We start from the raw sequence: 15,381 nt of genomic DNA on the forward strand, positions 1-15,381 counted from the left end.
GAGGTCAATTATTCAGGCAAATCCCTGTAATGTTTCCAGTTTGATCAATTAGGAATGCTATAGTTTGCTGTCGTGGTGTTTCAAACTTGGCTACTTTGCCTCAAAGCTCAAGATCCTTTGCCAAGACAGCGGAAACCTCCCACATTCGAAATCACGACGTCTCGCTTCTTTGAGTGGGAGAATTCTACAAACAATACTAATAATTTTCAAGGTTCCATTTTATCCGGACGGAACTAAGCCACCTAAAATTCAAAGCTATCATATATTTTTGGCCAGGGCTGCTTTGTTTGCATCTTTGCCACCTGGTAGCCGCTCTTGCCACCTGCGAATCTCCCCATGGGGTAACAAAACGAACCCTTGCCAACACCAACGTCATCTTGGAGGACCAACAACCCCCAACATCCCCAACATCCACTCCAATTTCACCAGGAAACTCACAACAGCACAAACAAAACGCTTCCCGAGAATTCCGCGATTATGGCTACCGTACTTCCCAAATCGGGCAACCCGCTGTAAGCATCTCCTCTAATTGTCTGAGCTCTCATAATTTCTAGTGCTTTTGTTGGGTTTGAAGGTCAACAGCGGGAATGCGGTTCAAGGCGGCGGTCTGAGGCCCCGCGAGTGTTCATTTCAAGATTTCCATTTTTCCATGTCTTCGCACCCTAGGGATTCTAAACTAACGGAATGCCTCTTGAAACAGCGTTTTCTTCGACATCACCCTTGGTGGTATGGACCGATTCGCCTGGATCTCGGAACGAAAAGGTTAAACGTGCTCACTGTCTTTTCCCATAGGTGAACCCCTCGGGCGCATCACTTTTGAGCTCTTCAACGATGTAGTGCCCAAGACGGCCGAAAACTTCCGTCAATTCTGCACCGGCGAGACCACGAATGCCCTTGGACAACCCCAAGGATACAAGGGCTCCAAGTTCCACCGCATCGTACGTCAGCTCGCCTGGATTCGATCCTGGCTACGTATTATCAATCGTTAGACTAAAGGTCAGCGCTGGCAACATCGACTAACCGACTTTCTAGATTCCGAGCTTCATGTGCCAAGGTGGTGACTTCCTTAACGGCGACGGCACTGGCTCGACCTGCATCTATAAAACCACAAAGTTTGCCGACGAGAACTTCACCCTAAAGCACGACCAGCCGGGGCTGCTTTCCATGGCTGTGAGACTGATCTGCTCCCCATTCCCTCCCATTCTCTTTTTTTTTGTTAAATTTATGAACCTGAGAGCCCTCAAACTAACCTCAACCCTGCGCTCTCACCCTCTCAGAACGCCGGTCCCAACACCAACGGCTCCCAGTTCTTCATCACGACCGTTCCCACCCCCTTCCTAGACGGCAAGCACGTCGTCTTTGGCAAGGTGGTGGACGGCATGGACATCGTCAAGAAGATGGAGAACACCAAGACGGGTTACCGCGGCAGGGATGTGCCGAACCTAGATGTGGTCGTTGCCGAGTGCGGGGAGATGTAGGGAGGCAAGGTGGCAAGGAACGTGGCCTTTCTGCGGCGTGTCACGGGAGACAGCCGACCGGGTTAAGAGTGAAGGTGGCTGGCTGAGGTGACCGGGTCGTCGGGTATTCGGGGAACTAGCTGAGGAACTGATGGACACGGTACATCACACGGTGGGCTCGCTCGGACAACCCGGGAGGGAAACCTTAATCAAGCGATGGACGTGAGATTACACCGGAAGGGGGCCCGCAGATTTGCCGCTCGAATGGAATGTTTGTCCCACGTGCATGGTGCATCACCAAGGCGGGCTGGCAAGCTGGATCGCGGATACTTGCTCGTTCGGGATCTGCGTGGTTTATCTAGCACGGCGTTTTATGGACCGAGGCCGGCTTTCTACGTGGTCCCGTTCGTTCCCTTATCCATTTTCTAGGCACAAAACGTGATCATTGCTCATCCGTCTAAAAGTCTATGGCAATATATTACAAGAGGCGTCGACCCTGAGTAACAACCCCGCCGTCAGCGTCCCACTGCCTTGACAAGCAGGGACAAGGACGTTGACAACCAAGTTGTATGCCAGCAGGGTCACAGAAAAGGGCGGATTACCAGATCCACTCAAACAGAATATCAAAAGGGCAAAAACGAACTTGGAAAAAGAAGAAGAGCAACAAATTGGAAGAAAGAGGAAAAACAGGAGTTGAACAAGAGCGAGTGAAGAAAGAAAAAACGAAGGAGGAATTTGGGTATCGCCGCCGTATACCTTGGAAACCCCATCTACCAGCCCAACACCGTGCCCGTTAAAAAGCAAAAAAGCATGCCGCCGTCCCATGCACCAGACCAGCCAGCCCTAGACCACACTTCCAACCAGAGAATGAATGTAAACGTTGTCATTGTCATCATCATCGTCATCTATTTCGTACATTGATCGTTGTAATCACGATCCGTCGGCACTAGAAAAGGAACCGGTGTTAGCGAGTGGTGAACTGACAATCTGACACATAGTGTATGTAAACTTACTCACAATAGCCCACCCACCCAAACCACAAACTTGAAAACATCACTTCTTTAGAATTGATGCACATGGCGCCTAGCACGAAGCGCCCTAACCAGCTTCGGCGGGGCAGTCTTGGTAGCCTCAGCCGCACCGCGGGTGACGGTCATAGTCGTCATACCCTCAGGAATCGTTGAAGTCACCGTGACCACCACATCGCCGCTATCATCACCAGCCGAGGCATTGCCACCGGCCCCGCCCGGCCCAGGCGTCGGCATGGGGATCTTGCCGCCGCCCGGGAAGTTCTGGGCATCGAGGATGGACTGCGCCAGGGGGAACTGCAGGTTTTTCTGGCCGATGAGGTTGGCGAAGGGGATGTGCTTGGTGTCGGCGGTCGCGGCGGCGACGCCAAAGCCGGCCTGGGGAACCTTGACGAGGAAAGGCTCGGCCATCTGGGAGGCGATGCCGCGGGACTCGGCGGGGGCGTCGACGGCGAAGTTGGCGTTGGTTTCGACCTTGGAGGTTTTGCAGGTTGGGCCCTTGGTGTCGCCGAGGCTCTCGTCGCAGGGGTCGACGATTTTGTAGTCTACGACACCGGTGTAAAGCTGGACGCTGGCGACTGCGTCGGACTTGTAATCAGCGGGGGGCACTGCCACGCCGACTTCCTTCATCAGGGGCCAGTCCCAGACCCAGATGACGGTGTAGACCTTGCCGACGGGGGCATCCTGAGGGATCATGACGTCGTTTTGGCAGAGGAGAATTTGAGGCGTGCTGAATTTCTTGGTGCGGTAGGCGACAATACCTTCCAAGTCGCCGTCGCTGGGGGGAGCCTCGTGGCATTGGCCATCATCGTAGTTCCTGGTCGCGAGCAGCTTCCCCTTTCCGTTCCCGCCCTTCCCGTCGGAAGTCCACTTGAGGTGAACATCCATGAGATTCACGTTGGAGAGGTCGTTTTCGGTGGTTCCGTAGAGGTAAACGGTACCGCGGTTAATGGGGCGCCCCGGGTCGGTCTTATCGGGCCGGCTGACATGGCCGTTTTCGCGGTACTTGATTGCGACAAAATCGCCGGGAGCGACTGAGAGCATCGGGTTCTCAGTGGTGTAGCTTGCGTCTGTGAGCTTGGCCTGAGGGTCCCTCACAATCTTGTCGTTGGGAGAGAGGGCCTGGCCGTTGGGTGGAAGTATGTAACTGTCCGAGGGGTGGTTCCTCTCCGTGCCGGGCTTCCCAACCTCTTTGCCATCGGGCGCTAGACGGACGGTGGACTCGGGCCACGAATGGGCGATTGCTGTTCCGGCGAGGGCGGCCAATAGCCACCCCGCAACAGTTCGGTCGGGGAATACTTTCATGGTGGTTGTTGTTGACTGTTTGGGTCGGGATTTTGTGATGAAGAGAGCTGAGGTTGAACTTGACGAAGTCGGTAGTCCTGCTGTGTCAGAAGGGGGGAGTGTTTTGTAGGTTATCGGTTTTGTTATTGTTGTTTCGTGGTTTGTTGATCTGTAGAAAAATTCGTGCGGGAATGAGAACGATTTCTCAGAGAAGGAAGAAAGCCGCCGAGGGAGGGCGGCCGGCGTTGATATTGTTGGTGCCTGCACGAACAATACCGAGCGGGACAACGAGGGTGTGTTGAATCGATACGAGTCGAGGGGTGACTTGTTCTTGCGGTATTGTTCGAAGTGTTGTGTTGTGAATGGCGGGTCAAGAACAAAAGGCGGCCAAACAAAGCGTTGTTGTTGATGAACAGGTTGCCTCGGTGAACAAGGAAGGACCGGGTCAAGGACAGCAACCCGGTTCGTAAAACACAACAAATGTTGCCAGCGTACTTGAAATGCCGGTGGTTGTTGTTGCCTTGCAGACGTTTGGTGCCTGGGGCGTCCGTTTCTCGCGAGACTGAAGAAACTGGCGTTCCTGACTGAGGTAGGTGGGAGAAACGGAATGGAGATGGGAGTCTGTCTGGAAGAAGATCAAGTCGCCAAGACGGCGGCGACAGCGGTAGATATTCACTCAAAGGATACCGCGTACAAGGCCCGGGACGGGATAGATTCCAAGAGGAGCCGGCCGCGAGAATAGGACGTGGAGGACTGAAACTTTGGAGACCGGTCCGGACCACACGATCTGTTTCCCACAATGCCGGGTCGCGGGGCGGTCACGGGAAGAGGACGATCAACTCATCTGATGAGGTGAAGGGAACAGACAAGAATGTACAAGAGCGGACGAAAGCAAAAGAGGACTCGCAGGATCGGCCACGCACCGGGCGAAGGCCATGGTCTGGAGGGGGTTTGGAGAGGGTCTGGGGACACCGGGCGACTGGCCGCCGCTTTACTAGTATGTTCACACTCCATGTCTAGACTCGAACCCGATCCGGGGTTACAGCCGGAACGTAGCAGGCGCTTTCCAATACCTTCCAGCGTAGCACCCTGGGCCGAACCAGCATGGTGGACACGCGGGTTGTCTGCGGGTGTTCCGTTGACGAAGCGGGTGGTTGTGGGAGGATGTTGAAGACGGGTGGAAATAGGTCTTTTGTTTTAGACTTGCTAGCGTGTAGGTCACCATCGCATCAAATCTTGGTGTGAAGTGACTTTGTGTCAATCAGCGTCGCAGTCTTGAGCCAAGCATCAGAAGCCGGCGCTTCTCGTCCAATCGTGCTGCTTTCTGTGCAGCTCAGATTGGCGAGTTGTGCCTGGCGTACCAGGGGGTCTCGACCCACTGGGTTGCATTGCCAGGGCCCAAACCGCGGGCGATTCGCTGCGATCGCACCTCATTGCGACCTCAGGAGAAACGGGCTGGCCTGTCTCATGGCTCGTCGCCGGCTGTTGCCAGCCCGGCCCTCTGCTGGTCGGGTCCGGGAACATAGACGAAATGAGCGCGCTTCCGGTTTAACTATGAGGAACGCTTGCCGAGTGCCCGAGAAGCCGAATTTGTTTCGAAACGGGTCGCGCTTCGCTCGGTAATGGTGCAAGAAGAGGTCGGGCGGGGTCAAATGAATCGAGCCAAAGGAAAAGAACCGGCCGGTTAATGGCTAGTTATCGATGGTCTGAAAATCGAGACCCTAGAAAAGCCTGATTCACTTCACTGGGGCTCTTTCCAAATCCTCGGGTCTTGAATGATTCTGCAGATACGGGATTTGAAGGAAGGAAAGAGAGACATGCATGGGCATCTGAGGCAAGCGCGCGGCGCCAACCGCGAATGATGCGACGAACGTTTGGTTGTTTTACCTGCGGGTATTTTCGCAGCACAAAATGATTGGTGCAGGGATCGCGGCTGCTTGTCTCATCCCGACCCCGCTCAATGGACCCCTGTCAAGTTATCTCTCCCATCTGTCATGCATCCGAACTGTCGTCCTCCGAACCTCCTTGGCAATGGGCGAAATATTTGATAAGCCACGAACCCTCTAAGAATTTACGAACGGAGAATGGAGAAAATAAACCGAAAGTTTGTGTTCTCTTTCCAAATCTCCATCACCAACACTCGTACCGCAAACGATTCGAACCCACGGTAAGTGAGATACCGTACATACAGTTGACACAGTATCGCCCCCACGTCCACACCATCATGTCCCACCCTCGGCTTCCTGGACCTTCCCAAGTCCGATCTATAAACACCGTCTGTTGTCGGTATTTCGTCATCATCAGGCCTCAACAAACACACACCCACCCCGCCCCCAGGGCCAAACCCCAAACAAAGCCACGTTGTTTGCGCCACGGCGGTTTGTTTTTCCGGCCTAGGATCCCAAAGCAGTCGTTTCATCCTTTGACAGTGAGGTGGTGATGGTGGCCGGGGCCAACCCACCACCGGACTGGTCAGGCAGGCAGGCTTGCCAACCTCATTTCCGTACTTGGGGGCTCTATGTTTTCGGAGGCCGCCATCTATTAGTAATTTATCGGGCTTTCGGCACACAAAGTTTACGCAGGTGGTAAGTAACACCGCTGATGAGTCAGGGAGGTCGGCCGGTTGTCTAAAATGTGATGATGCTGGGGGCGACGAGTGTTGGGCCGTTAGGACTGGGATTATTGATAATTGGCGGTTACGAACGAATACCTGGCCGCTGATTGCTATTCGTATAAGGTAATCAAGATGTTTCGTGTAGTGCAATTGGAATAAATGAAGGACATGGGGTGGGCGTTTAAGCTAGTCGACCCACAGAAACGCAGTTGACCCCCAGAGCATTGGCGGGTAGAAACCTCCGTCGTCTTCTCGTTAAGCGCTGCTGCTACCCGACCATCTTCCGGACCCGATACTCTCCCACTTCGGTACGTATTGTAAACATAAACCAGGACTCATGCGCAACCGGAAGAAAGCAGGGAAAGAAAATCAAAACCAAATAATTAGTCCAATTACCCCCAAAAAGAGATGCATTCCAACATGTGCGCACACCTTTACACCAGATTTAATTAACCTCCTCAACTCCTCGACCGCTGTCGTCGATGCCCCTCCCCATCAACCCCCTCTTCCTCCTCCTCTTCCCCATTACCCCCTTCCTCCTGTCCCCCACCCCCCCTCAACTCATCATCCCCCCCCAACACAGGCATCCCCGACCGCCCCCGTTTTACCCCTGCCGCGGACATCCCCTGCGACATGGATAAGGATGATGAGGAGGAGGAGTACCTGTGCCCAGATCTAAGCCCATGCCCATGCCCATGCCCATGTCCCACTACCATCGTTGCCGCTGCGGTACCCGGAAAGCCCCCTTGCACGTGGGTTGATACCCGGTGCTGGTGTTGGTGCTGGTGTTGGTGCTGGTGCTGGTGTTGGTGCTGGTGCTGATGCTGGCGCTGTGACGAAGATGGAGACGATACAGACGATGACGGCCGTGACAGGTGTTGCTGCTGCCTCTGAGCCATCATCTCTTCCCAGTCTTGTGAGACGTGTGATACGCTGCTGCTGCCTGGCGTGGTTGATAAAGAGGCGGGGATGATGGTGTTGGGCCAGGTTTGGGGTTGGTGTTGTTGGTGTTGGTGGTGATGCTGCTGATGCTGTTGTTGCTGACGGCGATAGTGGTAGTATGGGGGTGTACTCTCTGCGGGTGGTGGTGGCTTTGTTGTTGTTGTTGCCCAAGGGTCATCATGAATGGTGTTGACGGTCGTGTCCCATGGACGTCGGTGGGGATGATGGACCAGCCCTGTTGGGTGCGGTTTCTGCTGCTGCTGCTGCTGTTGTCGGCTGTGAAGGTGCGGGCTGCTGCCATGACGTCTATGGCTGCGGCGTGGGGAGACGGTGTGGGAGTAGTGTTGCTGCTGCTGCTGTTGTTGTTGCTGTTGTTGTTGCTGCTGATGCTGAGGGCCAGGCCAACTTAGCGTAGCGTTGTGTGCATGATGAGCCGAATTGACATTGACATTGATGCTGACGTTTGGATACCCCGATGACCAAGACGTGGCGGCGGCGGCTGTGGCGGAGTCCAGGCTGCTAGCGAGACTTTGATTATCCCAGCCGTTATGAGCTTCGCCTTGCGGACCGCCGCCGTATGCTGCAGCTCCCAGAGTTGAGAGAAAAGGCCCTGCTGCTGGTGACAATGCATTGGCGAGCGCGTGCGAGCTAAGGGCCATGGTGGCCGTCGTCGCCGCAGTGCGCGGCGCGATGTAGTCCGGTAGCATATCCGAGCTGGCTGAGGTTGTGTCGAAGGACTGGGGAAAGGGGCTGGCGAGTAAGGCGCTCGAAGGCGGAGTCGCTAGGTCGTCGTGGTGGCTGCTGAAACTGCCTAGCAAGCCGTATTCTCCAGCCTGGCCACCATCACCACCGGCATGACTGGCGGGCGCAGAGTGGGTGTGGTGGTCATCGCCTGCTTGGGCTAGGAAATGCGCCTCGTACGCTTGCGCTGCTGTGCTGGAGAGAGAGCCGAACCCGCTGCTGGTGTTTTCCCACGGTGGCGGAAATCCATCGCTTGTGTTTGTGCTCGGCTGCGGGTAGCCAGGGCTGGGCGAGTAATACCCGGCAGTACGGGAGGAGGGTCGCGAGGTGTTGGAAAGACCGTCCAAGATGCCGCGATAGCCGTCCGTCGAGGAAGAAGAGGATGTAGTAGTAATAGTAGTAGTAGTAGAAGCAGAAGAAGCAGTAGAGGAAAAAGAAGAAATGGAAGAAGCCTTGCGGCCACTGACAACGGCGTGCTTCTGATGATGCTCGCTAGCCGGGTCGATAATGGTCAAGAAGCGCCAGTTGGTCTTCCCACTCGGGGCTGTCACCAGTTCTCCCTTGTCCCTGTTCTTGGTTTTGTCAATAGTGTGGATTGTCTCGAATGTCCAGAGAATCACGGCCCGCCGTGTCCACTGATCCGACGCCTCGCCATCTCCCTCGTCATCTCCCTCAGCGTGCCTTGCAGCAGGCGGACAGGAGAACACCTCCTGCATCATGGCGATCCCCGGGACCAGGTCCATCTGTGTCGTGCTCTGTCTACCACGACGACGGGGTCTTACCCCCCCATCCGTACCCTCACTTTCACCTCCAACACCACCGAGACCCCCGCGTTCTCTGCCAAACCTTTGGCCGCTGCTCAACGGATGGGCTGGGTACTCGGCACAGCTGGTGAGCGTTTCCGCCCAAGCAGTGGTAGGAAAGGGGAGAGGGAAAGGGAGCGAAACCCCGTCACGACGTCTTCTCTGAACGAGACACTCGCATGGCCCCTGAGTGGTATCGCCGAGGGGGCCGTCACACCCCGACTGGTGGCGGTAGTTAATAGTAAACTCGTTATGACGCTCACATATAGTATCTTGGGACGACGCAACCCCTCCTCCTCGAGGGTGGTTATTTTCTGTGGAGCAGCTGAGCTCGGCAGGCCTCACGAGTCGTGTCTCGATCCTCCACCGGTGGGTTACCAGGGCAAGCTGTTCGATGTTGATCTCGACCCAGGAGCTGAGGCTCGACTCGGCAGGGAAGTTGGGCCTCTCCCTGAGCTCGAGGGTGGAGTGGAAATGCAAGATGTCGCAGGTCGCGTCTGTCGTCAAGGACGTGATGCTTTCCAGTCGCTTGTGCAAGCCGGGGAAGGTCAACTCCCATTCCCTGCTTAGCTCTGACACACTGCTCGACTCGACCTGGTGGATCTCCTTGGTGAACTCGTGGAGCAGCGCGCCCTGGAACAGCTGCTGCTCCTCCTTGGTCCAGGTCTCGCGCTGGAGGTTGCGCGCGAGGTGCGGATACTCGGCCGCACTGAGCTCGCTGCTGCTGCCCAACTGGCCCAACTGGCCCGACCCATCGTCTCGGACCGATACATCCTGGTGCGAAACAAAGATCCAGCAGCGCCTCGGTCGGAACTGCACCTGCTCGTTCAACGCCAGAATTTGCGCAAAATATTCGTAATTGGGTCGCTCATCCGGAAGGCGGTTTTCGGACAAGGCAATCAAGATAGTGTTGTTCTTGAGCAACCCTTTCTCCATGTGGTCCGCCTCCTTGTCGCGCCGCCGTTGGCCAAAGAGGAAGTGGACTGCAAGGCAAGGGAGGTTTTGTTTGTCAGCGTTTGTTGGTTACCACACCCAGCCCTGCAAGATGCAAGATGCAAGCAAACGCCATTTACCACCGCCACCACTTCGGCCGGGGGAGGAAGAGGGGGAAGAAGCCAGGGGGTCAAAAAAGGGAAATCGGGAAAGAAAAATCGCGGAGAAAAGGGAGAGGCGGGGTTACCGGCACACACATACACACCGACATAGTTAAAACACACTTACAGCATCGATGTGCCGAGAAGAAGTTCTTGAGAACCTGGATGTGGCTTGACACCATCTTCCGCCCCCCGGCTTCTTTGATCTTCAGCAGCTGCGGGTCGGGACTCGCTCCGGGGCCCAGGTCGAGACAAGACGCAATCCAAAGGTACTCCCCGATCAGCTGGTTCCGGCCGAATGGGTTTGGATGTCGCTTCATTGTGTATTTACTGCGCCCCATCTGGGGGATGAGCAGGAGGGCTAAAGAGAGAACCACTCAGAAGTCAGCCACACAAAAAGTCTGTGTAAAAGGGTACTTCCAAGGGTATTCCCAAGGGCTATGCCCGGGCTTTGTTTGCCCACGCGCGAGAGGAGAAAAAAAACACTAGGTAGGTCGGTACTTGCCATCCAGGAAATGCCCCTCCAACGCGTCCGGCCACTTCTGATCCGGTTTGTCTGCCTGCTTCTTCCGATAGTTCTGGAAGGCTTGGCTGAGCAAGGGCATGAGCGGGTTAGACGCCGCCGCCGCCGCCTGCGGATGCCGTCCGCTGTGCGTGTGTGCGTGCTTGTGGGTGTGCGCGTGACGGCGCTCGTGCCGAGGGCGGGCTGCTTTGGCCACTGCTGCTGCTGCTGCTGCTGCTGCCCTTCCGCTGCCGTAGTCTGGTCCAAGGGAGGGTGGTGTCCGCATGACGGATGGCGTGCCGGGCGGGATCGAGGACGGCGTGGGCGGGAGAGCCTCTAGGCTCTGTGCGTACCAAGCCATGTGATGAGGAGGAGGAGGAGGAGGAGGAGGAGGGTACGAAAGGACGCCTGTGGATTCCTGAAGGGGTTGTTGTTGGTGTCTCGAAGCCGATGCTACACCACGAATCTCAGAATCATGATCTGACGAGGGCGGGCTGCACTGGGTCGGGAGGAAGGGAGTTCGGACTGCGAGGCCCATGGCCTAGAATGGGTTGCAACGCCGTGATGGCGATCGAGAAGGCGGGAAGGGCCGGGCCACGAGAGGAGTGTTGGATGAAGCTCTCGAGTTGGCAAGGAATGCCCGAAAGGAATGGTCCACTCACAGAACTTCGGCTAGGTAAAAAGAAGAAACAGTGGAATATGCTGAGATACAAGACAGCTAAGCTTCCTAATGGTGGGCGGGGGACACCACGGGTTTTAATCAGGAACGTCCCTCGAAACCGCACGAAACTGGGATTAAGTGTAAATAACTTGGTAGTATAGGGATGCCATTGTAGTGAATAGTCAGCACCACGCGCTCACACACAGACACACACATACCCACATTATCTCTCTGGCTTGCACACACACACACCCAGAGAGAGAGAGAAAGAGAGGGACACACCCGCCCAAGCACACGCAGTCCGGGGGCCAAATGGGGGCTGTCGGGACCAACCATCCTGGACGAAGTCGACTTTCTCTCCCTCTCCACTGGAACGTAAGGGCATCCAACCCGTGGAGGCGGCTCCCGCAAAAGGGTTACGGGAACTAACTCGGTTGGCGCGAAGCGTCTCGGGACCGCTGGCTATTTTCGGATGTGGACGGCCATCCCGGGACGAACAAGGTGCGGCCGACCAGTCCCTGCGTCGGCCGCAATGGGAAAGATGTGTGTGTGAAGTTGTCCAAACAATCTTTGAGCTGCCGCGGTGGGGTTTCTGCAGATGCAGAGCGCCCGTAAAGCCGCAAGGGGGTAAGGGATGAAGGGGGGGCTTCGGGGTGGGGGGGCGAAATGCTCCCTGGCAGCATGGCAAGCACTTCTGTATCCGTAGGTTTCTCGAGATCTAGCCGCCAACTGAGTTGGTTCACTTTTGGGGGTATATTGTTTTGTTTCTGCTTCTGTTTGGTCCGGAACCACGGAAGGTTGAATTCTTCCGTGTTGTCATGGTTCATCATCATCGTTATCCCCAATGTTGACCCTCTTCCTCCCTTCTCCCGTCAGCTCTTGCAATGTGACCTTGTTCACCTGGCCCCTAATCTTCTTCTCCATCGCCTTGATCTGTTCTTCTGGGTCAACCTCATCCGCTGCTGCAAAGTCAATCACCAGCCGCCGCCCCAAGAGATGTGTGTCTTTGAGGGATGTGAGAGCATTGAGCGCCTCTTTCGAAGTCGCAAACTCGGCAAACGCAAAACCGCGCGACGTGTGATTGAACTTCTTCGGCACCCGAAGTGCCACCAATTTCCCATATGCGCTGAAAAGCGTTCGGACATCCTTCTTGGACGCCTCGAATGGGAGGTTCTTGATGACAATCTTCGTCCGCTGCGCCGCTGCCTTTTTGGCGAGGTCTTCGCGTTTGCGCTCCTCTGCAGCATCGTGGCCCCGATGTGATGCCTTGACCAATAGCTTGTGGGCGTCAAGGACATGGCCGTCCATGACCTTGAGAGCCGCCTGGGCTTGCTCCTTGGTCCTGAACGCGCAAAACCCGAAACCCATGCTGAGCACTTGGCCAGGCTTTTTCGGGTCGGTCTTGGTTTTGACCTTTGCGCTCACAAACCCCTCCAGGTCCTTGAAGGCGTTGGTCAATCCCTCGCTGGTGGTTGAGAAGTTGAGATTACGGACAAATAGCGACGCTGTCTCCAGCTGATCATCGGCGTCATCGCGTTCCAGCAACTCGGAAACCGATGCCTTCTGGACTCCCACAGCGGTATCTGTAGATGCTGGCCCTGTATGGTCTACGAATAGCCCTTTCGGGCCCTTTTCAAGGTACAGGACCGACTCTTTAAACCGTGAGTAGGCCTTCTTGACAAACGCGGCCCGGCAAGCGGCCGGTTGTGCGAACTGGACGATGGCGATGGTACCACTTGGCGGCATCAAAACTCTCAATACAGCGCCGTGTTCTTCGAATAGAGTCCTCAGTTCTTCCATGGAGGCACTTCGGATATTCTTCACTAGTATTGATGTATCACCTCGTTGTTGGGACTTGAACGCATCGATGTTCACCCCGTGTGACGTGAAGTACGTCTTGGCTTCATGAATCACAGTGGTTTCGGCAATTGCCTGCTTGACGGCAGCCGATGCATCTGTCGGATCCAATAGCTCGTGTTTCGAGACGCCGAGACGTTCAGCCATAGCCGTGTTGACAGCATCCTGGCTCATGAACAACGAATTCCAGTTGAAGGTGTTCGATGCAGCCTCGGCCTTTTTCTTAAGTAACTGCTGCTTTTTCAGAGGCAGTTTCGAGATTGTGAATTCATCAAGCTTATTCTCTCTCTTGGCGGAGGCTGGGAGAATGTGGATGATTCGACCCTGTAAGACTGAGCCGTCCTTTTGGAATGCGGCCACTGCGGCGGTGGGTTGTTCATACCTGACCATAGCAAAACCTTTGCCTTGGCCGCGGTTGTCCAACGGTACATGTACCTGTCGCCTTGTTAACGCAAAGCCCTAGCATCATACGGAGAAGAGAAGAAATCACGCCAACAGTCGGCCGTATTGTCAGAATCTCGAAGCATCTACTAAAATACCGAGCCCAGGTCTCATCAAATGCCTTTGGCATAAGCTGTCCCTATCATGGGATTCATCATTTGGACGGCCGCTGCGCGAGTGCGGAGTGGAAGAAAAAGGGGAATATTGGCTACTGCTTACCTCTGCAAGGTCTCCAAACTGGCCAAAGTACTCTCTGACGTCATTCTCTGTGACATTGTAACTCAGATTTCGCAGGAACAGCCTCGATGTCTTCTCGACTAGCTTCACATCGTCTCCGGTGTTCCGAGCTGTCGTAGGGGTGCCGTCTTTTGCCTCATCGGCATCGGGCTTGGGGCTTCCGTTTGCTCGCGCTTGCGGGTCGGGTACAATTGCGGCATTGGCTCCCGGTGGAGATACCCGTGCGGCAAACCCCGGGTCATCGGGGTCCATGAGGTCGAGCAAACGACTTGTTCTTGATCTGAGCCAGTCGTCGTCTGTGGCATCGGCCGATACTTGCGGAACGTTCCGAGCGGGTTCGTCTGCCGGCATGGACGCGGGGCCTTCATCATCTCGCACAAGGGGGGGTATGGCAATAACCTGGGCTTGACCGTCCTTGGCCAACTGTTTGGGATACCGCGCAGGAATGTCCTCGTACTCATCATCACTTTCCCCAGCTTCTAGGACAGCAGGGGGGGGCGCAGGTGTTGACTCTGGCTGTGGATCGCCGTTGGGTGTACTGTGGTCTCGGAGCTTTTTGGTGGGATGACCCATAACTTCGAGGTACTCCTGCAATTTGGGGTCCGCCTCATCCACCTCGTCTCGCTTTCTCTTCCTAGCGTCATCGCCCTGCGCCCGCTCATCCCCAAGTGGTCCGGATGCACGGTGTGCCAACGCAGCCTCTGCTTGACGTGGAGCATTCTTCACAGTTTGGAGCTTTGGATTTGAGTCTGCAATCTTTCACCCAAGGTTAGCACCGGCCCATTGACTTTAGCACAGGACTTTTTGCTTACTGGCTTGGCCAGATCAACGGCGATCCTAGACATGCGAATAAAGGACTTGTGGAAGTACTTGACGGCGGCTGCAGCATCTTGGTGCGACTTGTAACCAACAAAACCAATGCGGCGGTTGGGGATGAGCTTCACATCCGTAATCTCGCGGCCATGGGCCGAGAAGTGTTTGCGGAACTCGGCCTCAGAAATGGCAGGCGGTAGGTTCTTGACGAAAATCCTAGATGACTCCATGGTTCCTGATTTGTCGCTTCCTTTCTGCCACAGGCAGTGTCGGGGGGGCAACTCTACCGCGTGGTCATTTCTGTGACTTGGTGTGGTTTCTCGGCCTGCATTTTCCAACAAGGTTGAAAAAAAGAGTCCAAAGTAGTTTCCTGGTGTCCATTTTCCTTTCCAGAAATTTTAGAGCTGAGCCCCACAACTAGCCTTCTTATCCTATCGGTCAAGACGCCGGGAGCTCGTGCGCGCATCGCCCCCGGGTCTCCCAGCAACAGCCCTGTCAGGTTTCGAGTACCAAAGTTCACCGTGGCTTTCAACGACAAGGTGGGTACCTGTACTTGTCCAATGCATCAAAGGGGGGCATCCAGTGACAGCGCGTTCGGGGCGGTCGCTAGCCACGCTCGGCGCTGATCCCGACCCTGGAACATCGACCCCAAACAACTGAAGCACAAATCAAGTCGCCTTGATCTTCCCAACAGCATCGTGACTCTCTCACTTTACACCGTTCTCACACCTTGCAGTTCAGCAGCGCCCATTTCCCCGTCCGCATTCGCATCGCCGGTTCCAGGTACCTACTCTGACCTCCTTAGATATTGTTTGCTCGTATGTTGGACCCCCAAACGAAGGCCCACGATGCAAGGAGAATGGCGGCGTGACCATCTTGAGCAAACATCACCGCCAACCCCCCTTCC

General features: G+C 55.4%; 3 protein-coding genes across 3 annotated transcripts; 1 reads left to right on the plus strand and 2 right to left on the minus strand.

The window, feature by feature from the left end:
- Nucleotides 1-477: 477 nt before the first annotated feature.
- C8A04DRAFT_24301 (peptidyl-prolyl cis-trans isomerase H) lies at nucleotides 478-1,478 on the plus strand (the record flags this gene model as incomplete). The annotated part of the gene is made up of 5 exons (XM_062779078.1): nucleotides 478-512; nucleotides 701-726; nucleotides 793-938; nucleotides 1,033-1,170; nucleotides 1,278-1,478. The coding sequence occupies 5 exons, from the start codon at nucleotides 478-480 to the stop codon at nucleotides 1,476-1,478; spliced, it is 546 nt and encodes a 181-aa protein (XP_062641123.1).
- A 1,040-nt stretch (nucleotides 1,479-2,518) lies between these two features.
- Nucleotides 2,519-3,790, minus strand: C8A04DRAFT_24302 (uncharacterized protein; the record flags this gene model as incomplete). The annotated part of the gene is made up of 1 exon (XM_062779079.1): nucleotides 2,519-3,790. One exon carries the CDS (start codon nucleotides 3,788-3,790, stop codon nucleotides 2,519-2,521), a length of 1,272 nt encoding a protein of 423 aa, XP_062641124.1.
- Nucleotides 3,791-6,841: 3,051 nt separating this feature from the next.
- Nucleotides 6,842-14,704, minus strand: C8A04DRAFT_33875 (uncharacterized protein; the record flags this gene model as incomplete). Its single annotated transcript, XM_062782638.1, has 8 exons — nucleotides 6,842-7,177; nucleotides 7,307-9,852; nucleotides 10,091-10,293; nucleotides 10,465-11,006; nucleotides 11,423-11,494; nucleotides 11,979-13,418; nucleotides 13,644-14,417; nucleotides 14,474-14,704. The coding sequence occupies 8 exons, from the start codon at nucleotides 14,702-14,704 to the stop codon at nucleotides 6,842-6,844; spliced, it is 6,144 nt and encodes a 2,047-aa protein (XP_062641125.1).
- Nucleotides 14,705-15,381: the final 677 nt, after the last annotated feature.

The sequence above is a fragment of the Dichotomopilus funicola genome, assembly GCF_033296635.1.
Source record: "Dichotomopilus funicola strain CBS 141.50 unplaced genomic scaffold C8A04scaffold_2, whole genome shotgun sequence".
NCBI classification, from domain to species: Eukaryota; Fungi; Ascomycota; class Sordariomycetes; order Sordariales; family Chaetomiaceae; genus Dichotomopilus; species Dichotomopilus funicola.